Below are 12,322 nucleotides of genomic sequence, written 5' to 3' on the forward strand. Positions count from 1 at the left end.
TTGAATGGCGGTGCAGGCTCGAAGGGCCGAATGGCCTACTCCTGCACCTAATTTCTATGTTTCTATCAGGGTGAACCTGCATTTGGGGGATGTGGATAGACTCGGCTTGTACTCGCTAGAATTTAGAAGATTGAGGGGGATCTTATAGAAACTTCTCCCTCCCCACTCTTCCCCCTCTCTCCCCTACCCCATCTCCTGCCTCCCTCCCCCCTTCCCCACACCCCTCTCCGCCTCCCCTCTCTCTTCCCCTCCCCCACCCCCCTCTCTCTCCTCCTCCCCCCCCTCTCCATCTCCCTTGCCAAAGACATTCTTGCCATAGAGGGAGTACAGAGAAGGTTAACCAGACCTTGGGATGTCGGGAGTGGGATTCCTGGGATGTCAGGACTTTCATATGAAGAAAGACTCGGCTTGTACTCGCTAAAATTTAGAAGATTGAGGGGGGATCTTATAGAAACTTACAAAATTCTTAAGGGGGTTGGACAGGCTAGATGCAGGAAGATTGTTCCTGATGTTGGGGAAGTCCAGAACAAGGGGTCACAGTTTAAGGATAAGGGGGAAGTCTTTTAGGACCGAGATGAGAATTTTTTTTTTTCATACAGAGAGTGGTGAATCTCTGGAATTCTCTGCCACAGAGGGTAGTTGAGGCCACAGTTCATTGGCTATATTTAAGAGGGAGTTAGATGTGGCCCTTGTGGCTAAAGGGATCAGGGGGTATGGAGAGAAGGCAGGTACGGGATACTGAGTTGGATGATCAGCCATGATCATATTGAATAACGGTGCAGGCTCGAAGGGTCGAATGGCCTACTCCTGCACCTATTTTCTATGTTTCTATGTCAGCTCCCCCGCGCGGGGTGATCGGACCACGGGTCGGGACTGGTCGAGCCTCTGTGTTTGTCGGAGTTCCCGACTCGACCTCTCCCAACTGCGAACTCTGATGGTAGTTCCATAGGCTGTGGTTGGAGCGATTCCAGGCAAGGGATTGGCTGCTTCAGACCCTTCCCCTCCGCCTCCTCCCACATAAAACAAACTAGAAAACATTTACACAAACTTATAAAAAACACACAAAATAAAATAAAAGACGAGAAAGCAAATAGACTATTGGCCGGGCTGCCAATCGTTCGGTACCTCTGGTGGCCATTTCCACCTGTGGGAGAGTCCAGGGCCAGAGGTCATAGCCTTAGAATTAAAGGTCGTTCCTTCAGGAAGGAAATGATGATGAGGCATTCCTTTCATAGAAACATAGAAAATAGGTGCAGGAGTAGGCCATTCGGCCCTTCGAGCCTGCACCGCCATCCAATATGATCATGGCTGATCATCAAACTCAGTATCCCGTACCTGCCTTCTCTCCATACCCTCTGATCCCTTTAGCCACAAGGGCCACATCTAACTCCCTCTTAAATATAGCCAATGAACTGTGGCCTCAACTACCTTCTGTTGCAGAGAATTCCAGATATTTCATCAAAGAGGGTGGTGAATCTGTGGAATTCTTTGCCACAGAGTGCTGTGGAGGTCAGGTCAGTGGATAATTTTTAGGCAGAGCTAGATAGATTCGTCTTGATTAGTGCGTGTGTCAGGGGTTATGGGGAGAAGGCAGGAGAATGGGGATGTGAGGGAGAGATAGATGAGCCATGATTGAATGGCGGAATAGACTTGATGGGCCGAATGGCCTAATTCTGCCCCTGTCACATGACCTTATGACCTCTCAACCGACCCTGTCCGTATATCAGAGAGAGCGTGGAAACTCCACATAGGGAGGTGTTAGAAATATTTTTCCCAACAAACGACAGTCACAGAAATTTAGATCCAACTGAATGTTTAATACATGAGAGAGGATCGCACAGAGTACAGGCGTCTGAGTTAGTCTCTCTCTCGAAGCAGTGCCTAAACTCATTCTTTTATACAATGGAGTAAACAAGGATGCATCGACCACAACTTAATCTCATCACGCAGGTATCGGACACAACTTAATCTCGTCACATCTAAGAAACACCATTGGGACCGTCAAACGGGTCCATCAGCGACTGCACTTCCTGAGGAAACTAAAACAGGCCTCACTCCCCACCAACATCCTCAGGAGTTTCTACAGGGGCACGGTGGAGTCTGTACTCACGTACTGCATAAATACGTGGTACTCCACCTGCAACTGCTCGGACAGGAAGGCTCTGCAGAGGGTAGTGAGGGGAGCAGAGAGGATCATTGGCGTCTCCCTACCCTCGGTACAAGAACTGTTCCAGAGCCGCTGTCTGAAAAAAGCTCAGAGAATTGCTAAGGACAAACTGCACCCCCTCCACATACACCTGGATCTCCTGCCATCAGGCAAGAGATATCGAAGCATCAAAGCCCGGACTACAAGACTGCTAAACAGCTTCCTGCCACAGGCTGTGAGGCTGCTAAACAGTCACTCTGTACTCACAGTCACTTGATTCTGCGGCTGGCACGGACACTTTAATAACTGGCACTGGCCACTCAAATCAGCTGCCCCGGACATTTTTTATGATTGGTTTATTGTATTTTAACGTTGCGTTTTACCTGCTTTTAACTATTTATACTGTTCCATCAGGGACTGGATTGTTTTTAGTGTTATTATGTGTGAAGTGTTTTAAATTTCATGTGCGATGCTCCGGTATTCCCTGGGAAACGTCTTTTCATTTTGCACTGTACAACTGTTGCTTGCAAGATGACAATAAAGATTGATTGATTGATTTATTGATTGATTGATTGATTGATTGATTGATTGATTGATTGATTGATGGTTTAGTTTATTGACCCAGTGTGATAGACTCATTGTACATAGAATTTGGATCATTGTTCTTAAACTGTATATATGTATGCGTGCGTGCGTGCATATGGGTGTATATATATATATACAAGCATGTATGCGGCTTATGTATCTGTATGTATGTACGCACACAGACACGCGCACACGCACACACACGCGACTGACGGGTTCCCGGTGTGACGCCAGAGATCCCCATTGTGACGCACACGGGAACCCTCCCCCTAAGTGCGCAGGCGCGGCTGGCGCTGTTTCAAGTTAATTCAATAACTTGGAAAATATAACATCAATCTGAAGGAAACTTGCTTGAAGTGGTATGAAACTGCACTTGAATTTGGTGGCCCTGCACCGTGCTTGAAGTGGTATGAAACTGCACTTGAAATTGGTGGCCTTGCACCCTGCTTGAAATGGAATTTCAAGGAATAGCCACTTGGCAAGTCAACTGGCAGCCCACCCGCTGTGAGTGAATGAGCTGCCAGCACAACAGGCTTGAGTGACTGAGCTGCCAGCCCAAGAATCCATTCGGCCCACAATGTCCATACTAGCCCTCTTGAAACCAGCCCACAACACCCATACTAACACACCAGAACCCCCCCTCCCCCCCCAATTGGTGGAGAGGTGGAATATTGCGTTGGGGGACCAGCCCTCCCGTGGGAAGCTGGGACCCAATGGGTCCCACTAAGTCCAGTAACCATTGTTATTTTTCCGACAGAACTCCCAATATTGATCGTCTTGCTGAGGAAGGACTGATGCTAACCCATCATTTGGCAGCAGCTCCACTCTGCACGCCTAGTAGGGCCGCCTTCATGACGGGCAGATACCCTATTCGATCCGGTAAGAAACATAGAAACATAGAAATTAGGTGCAGGAGTAGCCCATTCGGCCCTTCGAGCCTGCACCGCCATTCAATATGATCATGGCTGATCATCCAACTCAGTATCCCGTACCTGCCTTCTCTCCATACCCCCTGATCCCCTTAGCCACAAGGACCACATCTAACTCCCTCTTAAATATAGCCAATGAACTGGCCTCAACTACCCTCTGTGGCAGAGAATTCCAGAGATTCACCACTCTCTGTGTGAAAAAAGTTCTTCTCATCTCGGTTTTAAAGGATTTCCCCCTTATCCTTAAGCTGTGACCCCTTGTCCTGGACTTCCCCGACATCGGGAACAATCTTCCTGCATCTAGCCTGTCCAACCCCTTAAGAATTTTGTAAGTTTCTATAAGATCCCCTCTCAATCTTCTAAATTCTAGAGAGTATAAACCAAGTCTATCCAGTCTTTTTTCATAAGACAGTCCTGACATCCCAGGAATCAGTCTGGTGAACCTTCTCTGCACTCCCTCTATGGCAATAATGTCCTTCCTCAGATTTGGAGACCAAAGCTGTACGCAATGTAAGGGAACATATGCAGGTCTGAAGAAGGGCCTCGACCCCGAAACGTCACCTCTCCACCTGGGTCTGAAGAAGTGTCTCAAGTCGACCTGAAACTTCGCCTTTCCATGTTCTCCGAGACGGGCCTGAAGAAGGGTCCTGAGCCAAGATTTCACATCCGTGCTGTGCAGGGATGTAGCTTGCCCTGCTGAGTTGCTCCAGCTCTTTCTGCCCCATTATGCATTAATCAGCATCTGCACTTCTTAGACAGACACAAAAAGCTGGGGTAACTCAGCAGGACAGGGCAGCATCTCTGGAGAGAAGGAATGGGTGATGTTTCGGGTCGAGGCCCTTCTGCCATTCTTAATTGGATTACTGTAAGGAACTAGATCAAATATTACAGCTCGGAGTCAAGTATTCCATCTCCCCTCCCCCCCTCTCTCTCCCCCACCCCCCCCCCCCCCCCCTCCTCCTCCCTCTTCTATCTTCCCCCTCCCCTCCTCTCTCTCCCCCCTCAGCGGACAGCACCTGTTGTCAGGATCTAACCTGGGTCTCTGGTGCTATAATGCGGCAAATCTACCGCAATACCACTGTGCTGCCCACGTTAGTTTATAATTGTTGTGTGTACCAAGATACAGTGTTCTGTGTTCATCTCGTTTGCACAAACTGATCCATTAATTAATGATACGGTCCAATGGTTCATTTTATCGTCGGGTGTAACAAGGTACAAAGAGAGTCCTTTTCCATTCTTCTTTGCATTCAGATCAGTAAGATTACCTGCCCTACATAAGTACAATGCCCGGTTAGCTACATAATGCATTGAAACAGTCTACTGAGCCTGGGTGCATGAGCCACCAGGCTTTGGCGCCAGGTTACAGTCCCAGCTGCAGCGGGCGATCCAGGCCTGTTGCAGTCGCCCCCTCCATTCCGGTGGTCCCGCGAACCTTCGTCCTCTCCTTGCCCGGCCCTCTTCAACCTTCGTGCCCCACAGGGTGGGCGCCTCCCGCAGCCGACCATGAAAGGTCTCAGATCTGTGGAATTCTCTGCCTCAGAGGGCGGTGGAGGCAGGTTCTCTGGATACTTTCTAGATAGCGCTCTTAAAGATAGCGAAGTCAGGGGATATAACCATATAACCATATAACAATTACAGCACGGAAACAGGCCATCTCGGCCCTACAAGTCCATGCCGAACAAATTTTTTTCCCCTTAGTCCCACCTGCCTGCACTCGTACCATAACCCTCCATTCCCTTCTCATCCATATGCCTATCCAATTTATTTTTAAATGATACCAATGAACCTGCCTCCACCACTTCCACTGGGAGCTCATTCCACACCGCTACCACTCTCTGAGTAAAGAAGTTCCCCCTCATATTACCCCTAAACTTCTGTCCCTTAATTCTGAAGTCATGTCCTCTTGTTTGAATCTTCCCTATTCTCAAAGGGAAAAGCTTGTCCACATCAACTCTGTCTATCCCTCTCATCATTTTAAAGACCTCTATCAGGTCCCCCCTTAACCTTCTGCGCTCCAGAGAATAAAGACCTAACTTATTCAACCTATCTCTGTAACTTAGTTGTTGAAACCCAAGCAACATTCTAGTAAATCTCCTCTGTACTCTCTCTATTTTGTTGACATCCTTCCTATAATTTGGCGAACAAAATTGTACACCATACTCCAGATTTGGTCTCACCAATGCCTTGTACAATTTTAACATTACATCCCAGCTTCTATACTCAATGCTCTGATTTCTAAAGGCTAGCATACCAAAAGCTTTCTTTACCACCCTATCTATATGAGATTCCACCTTCAAGGAACTATGCACGGTTATACCCAGATCCCTCTGTTCAACTGTATTCTTCAATTCCCTACCATTTACCATGTACGTCCTATTTTGATTTGTCCTACCAAGGTGTAGCACCTCACATTTATCAGCATTAAACTCCATCTGCCATCTTTCAGCCCATTTTTCCAAATGGCCTAAATCACTCTGTAGACTTTGGAAATCCTCTTCATTATCCACAAGACCCCCTATCTTGGTATCATCTGCATACTTACTAATCCAATTTACCACACCTTCATCCAGATCATTGATGTACATGACAAACAACAAAGGACCCAACACAGATCCCTGAGGCACCCCACTAGTCACCTGCCTCCAACCCGATAAACAGCCATCCACCATTACCCTCTGGCTTCTCCCATTCAGCCACTGTTGAATCCATCTTGCTATTCCTGCATTTATACCCAACAGTTGAACCTTCTTAACCAACCTTCCATGAGGAACCTTGTCAAAGGCCTTACTAAAGTCCATATAGACAACATCCACTGCTTTACCCTCGTCAATTTCCCTAGTAACCTCTTCAAAAAATTCAAGAAGATTAGTCAAACATGACCTTCCAGGCACAAATCCATGTTGACTGTTCCTAATCAGACCCTGTTTATCTAGATGCTTATATATATTGTCTCTAAGTATCTTTTCCATTAATTTGCCCACCACTGAAGTCAAACTAACAGGTCTATAATTGCTAGGTTTACTCTTAGAACCCTTTTTAAACAATGGAACAACATGCGCAGTACGCCAATCCTCGGGGACTATTCCCGTTTCTAATGACATTTGAGGAGGATATGGGGAGAAGGCAGGAACGGGGTACTGATTGGGGATGACCAGCCATGATATTGAGTACAGTTTTGGTCTCCTAATCTGAGGAAAGACATTCTTGCCATAGAGGGAGTACAGAGAAGGTTCACCAGACTGATTCCTGGGATGTCAGGACTTTCACATGAAGAAAGGCTGGATAGACTTGGTACTCGCTGGAATTTAGAAGATTGAGGGGGGATCTGATAGAAACTTACAAAATTCTTAAGGGGCTAGACAGGCTAGATGCAGGAAGATTGTTCCCGATGTTGGGGAAGACCAGAACAAGGGGTCACAGTTTAAGGATAAGGGTGAAGTCTTTAAGGATCGAGAAGAGAAAAAAAAAGTTCACACAGAGAGGGGTGAATCTATGGAATTCTCTTCCACAGAAAGTAGTTGAGGCCACAGTTCATTGGCTATATTTAAGAGGGAGTTAGATGTGGCCCTTGTGGCTAAAGGGATCAGGGGGTATGGAGAGAAGGCAGGTACAGGATAGTGATTTGGATGATCAGCCATGATCAAATTGAATGGTGGTGCAGGCTTGATTGGCTGAATGGCCTACTCCTGCACCTATTTTCTATTGTCTATTGAAAGCGCGGCAGGCAAGACCATCCCGGTTCTTCCTACTGCCCCTTGTACCAGCGTCTGCCACCGCTGCCGACTCCCTCCACCCTTCTCTCGAGTTCCCAGTCTTCGGAGGCGAGCAGCGCCCAGGCCAGGCGGCTTCCCTCCCTCTCCCGGCTCCGCGGCGGTCGGGCCAGGCTCACCGGGACCTCCTACACTCGTGGACTCACTTGTCTTCGTCACGCTGGTCAGGCCGCTTCTGGAACATCGCGAGCAACTTTGGGCCCCCATATCTGAGGAAGGATGTGCTGCCTCTGGAGAGAGGGTCCCAGGAAGGTTTACGAGAATGATCCCAGGAATGAGTGGGTAAACCTATGATGAGCGTTTGTCTGCGCTGGGCCTGTACTCGCTGGAGTTTAACGAATGAGGGGGGGGGGGGACTTCATTGAAACAAACGGGGCCTTTTTTCGCCTTGTATCTCTAAGCCTAACTACACTACAGACGTCGGGGGAGGTGATGCTCAGCTAGCGAGAGGGACAAATGGACTTATAGCCACAAAACAATTAAGCTGTTAATCTTATTTATTTGCATTTTTATTCAAGGTATGGACAATGGTTACAGAGTCCGTGTCCTAACATTCACTGGCTGTTCTGGTGGGCTTCCGAAGAATGAAACAACATTTGCAGCAATATTGCAGAAACAAGGATATCACACTGGCATTATAGGTATGTATAACAATGGCCTAGTTTCCTTTATCATCATAACTATTTTTGCATATCTCATTTTCATTTATGAGTATAGAAGTTGGGATGTAATGTTAAAATTGTACAAGGCATTGATGAGGCCAATTTTGGAGTATGGTGTACAATTTTGGTCGCCTAATTATAGGAAGGATGTCAACAAAATAGAGAGAGTACAGAGGAGATTTACTAGAATGTTGACTGGGTTTCAGCAACTAAGTTACAGAGAAAGGTTGAACAAGTTAGGGCTTTATTCTTTGGAGCGCAGAAGGTTAAGGGGGGACTTGATAGAGGTCTTTAAAATGATGAGAGGGATAGACAGAGTTGACGTGGATAAGCTTTTCCACTGAGAGTAGGGAAGATTCAAACAAGGGGACATGACTTGAGAATTAAGGGACAGAAGTTTAGGGGTAACATGAGGGGGAACTTCTTTACTCAGAGAGTGGTGGCTGTGTGGAATGAGCTTCCAGTGCAGGTGGTGGAGGCAGGTTCGTTTTTATCATTTAAAAATAAATTGGATAGTTATATGGTTGGGAAAGGTATGGAGGGTTATGGTCTGAGCGCAGGTATATGGCACTAGGGGAGAATACGTGTTCGGCACGGACCAGAAGGGTCGAGATGGCCTGTTTCCATGCTGTAATTGTTATATGGTTATATTTACTCTATATATCTCTATATCACCGTCTGTATCCCTCGCTTCCTTTTCCCCTAACTTTCAGTCTGAAGATGGGTCACGACCCGAAACGTCACCTATTCCTTTCCTCCAGAGATGCTGCCTGACCCGATGCGTTGCTCCAGCTTTTTGTGTCTGTCTTCGGAGTAAACCAGCATCTGCAGTTCCTTCCTACACATTTCATTTGCTTATTCATGGGACGTGGACACTACTGTCAATTGCAATATGTGCTCTTTAGTTTTTTTAGTTTAGTTTAGAGATGCAAGACACTAACACTATCCTACACATGCAATTGTGCCAAGTCAATTAACCTACAAACCTGCACGTCTTTGGGATGTGGGAGGAAACCGGTGATCCTGGCGAAAACCCACGTGGTCCCCGGGAGAACGTACAAACTGGGCGGTCACAGTGGCGCAACGGTAGAGTTGCTGCCTTACAGCGAATGCAGCGCCGGAGACCCGGGTTCGATCCCTACTACGGGTGCTGTCTGTATGGAGTTTGTACGCAGAAGGCAGTGGAGGCCAATTCTCTGAATGCTTTCAAGAGAGAGTTAGATAGAGCTCTAAAAGATAGCAGAGTCAGGGGATATGAGGAGAAGGCAGGAACAGGGTATTGATTGTGGATGATCAGCCATGATCACAGAGAATGGAGGTGCTGGCTCGAAGGGCCAAATGGCCTGCTCCTGCACCTATTGTCTATTAACCCGAAAGGTCACCCATTCCTTCTCTCCAGAGATGCTGTCCCGCTGAGTTACTCCAGCACTTTGTGTTTATCTTCGATGCAAACCAGCATCTGCAGTTCCTTCCTACACACTGTTTTGTTCTATGTTCATTACTTCTTAGATACATTTGTTCTTATCATTTTGAAAAATATAAAATTCTTAAGGAATTGGACAAGCTAGATGCAGGAATTTTTCCCCCGATGTTGGGTGAGTCCAGAACCAGGGGTCACAGTTTAAGAATAAGGGGCAGGCCATTTAGGACTGGGATGAGGAAAAACTTTTTCATCCAGAGAGTTGTGAATCTGTGGAATTCTCTGCCACAGAAGGTCAATTCACTGGATGTTTTCAAGAGAGCGTTAGATCGATCTTGGGGCTAACAGAATCAAGGGATGTGGGGAGAAAGCAGGGACAGGTTACTGATTTAGGATGATAAAATTGAATGGCGACGCTGGCTTGAAAGTTAGAACCGATTCTCTATGTTTATCAACAGGAAAATGGCATCTCGGTGTGAACTGTGAAACTAGGACTGACCACTGCCATCATCCACTGAGTCACGGCTTTGACTACTACTATGGCATGCCTTTCACCAATGTAGAAGATTGCAAGCCGGGAACCAACCAAAGTGCCATTTTTGTGGACATTCAGGTCAGAGTCTACCTGGCCGCTGAAGTGATCTTCGCGGGACTTCTGACGCTGTTTGTTCTGAGGCGGACCGGCCTCATTAGCGTGGGATGGAAGTGGATCGTCTGGCCCACAGTGTGTTGGTGCTTGCTCTTCGGATCTTGGTACAGTCTCTTTGGTTTCCTCAGGCACTGGAATTGTCTGGTCATGAGGAACCATCAAGTTATTCAGCAGCCTTCAAACCCGGAAACCCTCCCGGCGAGAATGACCGAGGAAGCTCTGGGATTCATCGAAAGGTAGGAACTGTATCTTCATCAGTTCACTAGTGCAGAAGCCATCATAGTAACATAGAAATTAGGTGCAGGAGTAGGCAATTCGGCCCTTCGAGCCTGCACCGCCATTCAATATGATCATGGCTGATCATCCAACTCAGTATCCCGTACCTGCCTTCTCTCCATACCCCCTGATCCCCTTAGCCACAAGGGCCACATCTAACTCCCTCTTAAATATAGCCAATGAACTGGCCTCAACTACCCTCTGTGGCAGAGAGTTCACAGAGATTCACCACTCTCTGTGTGAAAAAAGTTCTTCTCATCTCGGTTTTAAAGGATTTCCCCCCTTATCCTTAAGCTGTGACCCCTTGTCCTGGACTTCCCTAACATCGGGGTCCTTAAGCTGTGACCCCTTGTCCTGGACTTCCCTAACATTCCCTAACGAATGCATTTCGTTGTCTCTGTACTGTACACTGACAATGACAATTAAAATTGAATCTGAATCTGAATCTGAATCGGGAACAATCTTCCTGCATCTAGCCTGTCCAACCCCTTAAGAATTTAATCAGCCCCATCAGCTCAGATTAGTTTATTGTCTCATGTACCAAGTGTCAAGAGTCAATAGTGTTTTATTGTTATGTGTCTCAGATAGGACAATGAAATTCTTACACTACAGAATATGGAAACATGTTGTGGGCCGAGAGGGACTGGCTTCCAAAGGGCAGGGTGTGTGTATTTATACACACAATAGTTTGGATATTGTGGGCCAAAGTGGAACGACAATCTGAGACAATTGACCATTACATTGTCACTCATGGCTGGTGGGACCCATTGTTCAGTCTCACTCACGGGAGGGCTGGTGGACACAATATTCCACCTCTCCACCAATTCCAATATTGGGGGGCCAGGATGGTGGCATTCTGGAACACTAGTATGGATGTTGTGGGGCGAAGGGACTGGCTTCCAAAGGGCTAGTTTGGATATTGTGGGGCAAATGGTGTGGGGGAGGGGTCACTGTGGGGGGGAGGGGCTGGTGTCACTCAGGGAGGTTTGGACCTGGACTCGGGGGGGTGTGGGGGGGAGGGGTTGTGTGGGAGGGGATAGGGGTGGTGTGTGGGGGGAGGGGCTGCTGTGGTGGGGGGGGGAGGAGTGGGGGGGAGTGGGAAGGAGAGGGTAGGGGGGGGTGCAGGGTAGGGGGGGGGGAGGCGGTGTGGGGGGATGGGTGATCTGGTGTGGGGTGTAGGGGAATGGGGGGTTGCAGGGGGGAGGGGCTGGTGTGTGGGGGGGGAGGGGCTGGGTGTGGGGGGGAGGGGCTGGTGTGGGGGGGGAGGGGTGGTGGTGGGGGGGAGGGGCTGGTGTGGGGGGAGAGGGCTGGTGTGGGGGGGAGGGGCTGGTGGGGGGAAAGGGGGGGTGTGGGAGGTGTGTGGGGGGGAGGGGCTCCGGGGGGGAGGGCCAATAGCATTCACCGGCTCCAGACTCACTCTCGTCCCTGGCTGCACACATCGGCACCCGGGTCGTCATGGTGATCACCGCCCCCGCTCGCAGAGCACAGCAGAATTCGGCCATCTGAGTCTACTCCACCATCGAGTCTATTCTGCCATCAATTAGTAGAACTGCTGCCTCCGAGACCCAGGTTTAATCCTGACCTTGGGTGCTCAGCTTGATCCTGACCTCCAGCGCAGCCTCTGTGGAGTTTGCATGTACTCCCTGTGACCACATGGATTTAACCGGGCGCTCCGCTTTTCTCCCACATCCCAAAGTTGTGCTGGTAGATTCATCGGCCCTCAAGGGAGAGAAGTGGCAAAAGGATCCCGGAGGGGTTGGTGATTATTTGGGAGACAATACATTTTAGCACAACAGGAAAATGTGGGCTTGGTTTGCCCTGGCCTTTTGTTGCCTCCAAAATCCACCCCACCTCTACCTTTCTGTCTGAAGAACGGTCCCAACCA

General features: G+C 48.3%; 1 protein-coding gene across 2 annotated transcripts in view; it reads left to right on the forward strand.

The window, feature by feature from the left end:
* The window catches only part of arsh (arylsulfatase H), a 63,110-nt gene that overhangs the window by 20,398 nt on the left and 30,390 nt on the right, over positions 1–12,322 (forward strand). For both annotated transcript variants that reach the window (XM_055630900.1, XM_055630901.1), the window contains 3 exons: positions 3,489–3,610; positions 7,949–8,071; positions 9,971–10,397. In XM_055630900.1, coding sequence (XP_055486875.1) covers positions 3,489–3,610; positions 7,949–8,071; positions 9,971–10,397 — 672 coding nt within the window. The remainder of the gene's footprint in view (positions 1–3,488; positions 3,611–7,948; positions 8,072–9,970; positions 10,398–12,322) is intronic.

Source organism: Leucoraja erinacea, unplaced genomic scaffold, assembly GCF_028641065.1.
Source record: "Leucoraja erinacea ecotype New England unplaced genomic scaffold, Leri_hhj_1 Leri_56S, whole genome shotgun sequence".
Taxonomy (NCBI): Eukaryota; Metazoa; Chordata; class Chondrichthyes; order Rajiformes; family Rajidae; genus Leucoraja; species Leucoraja erinaceus.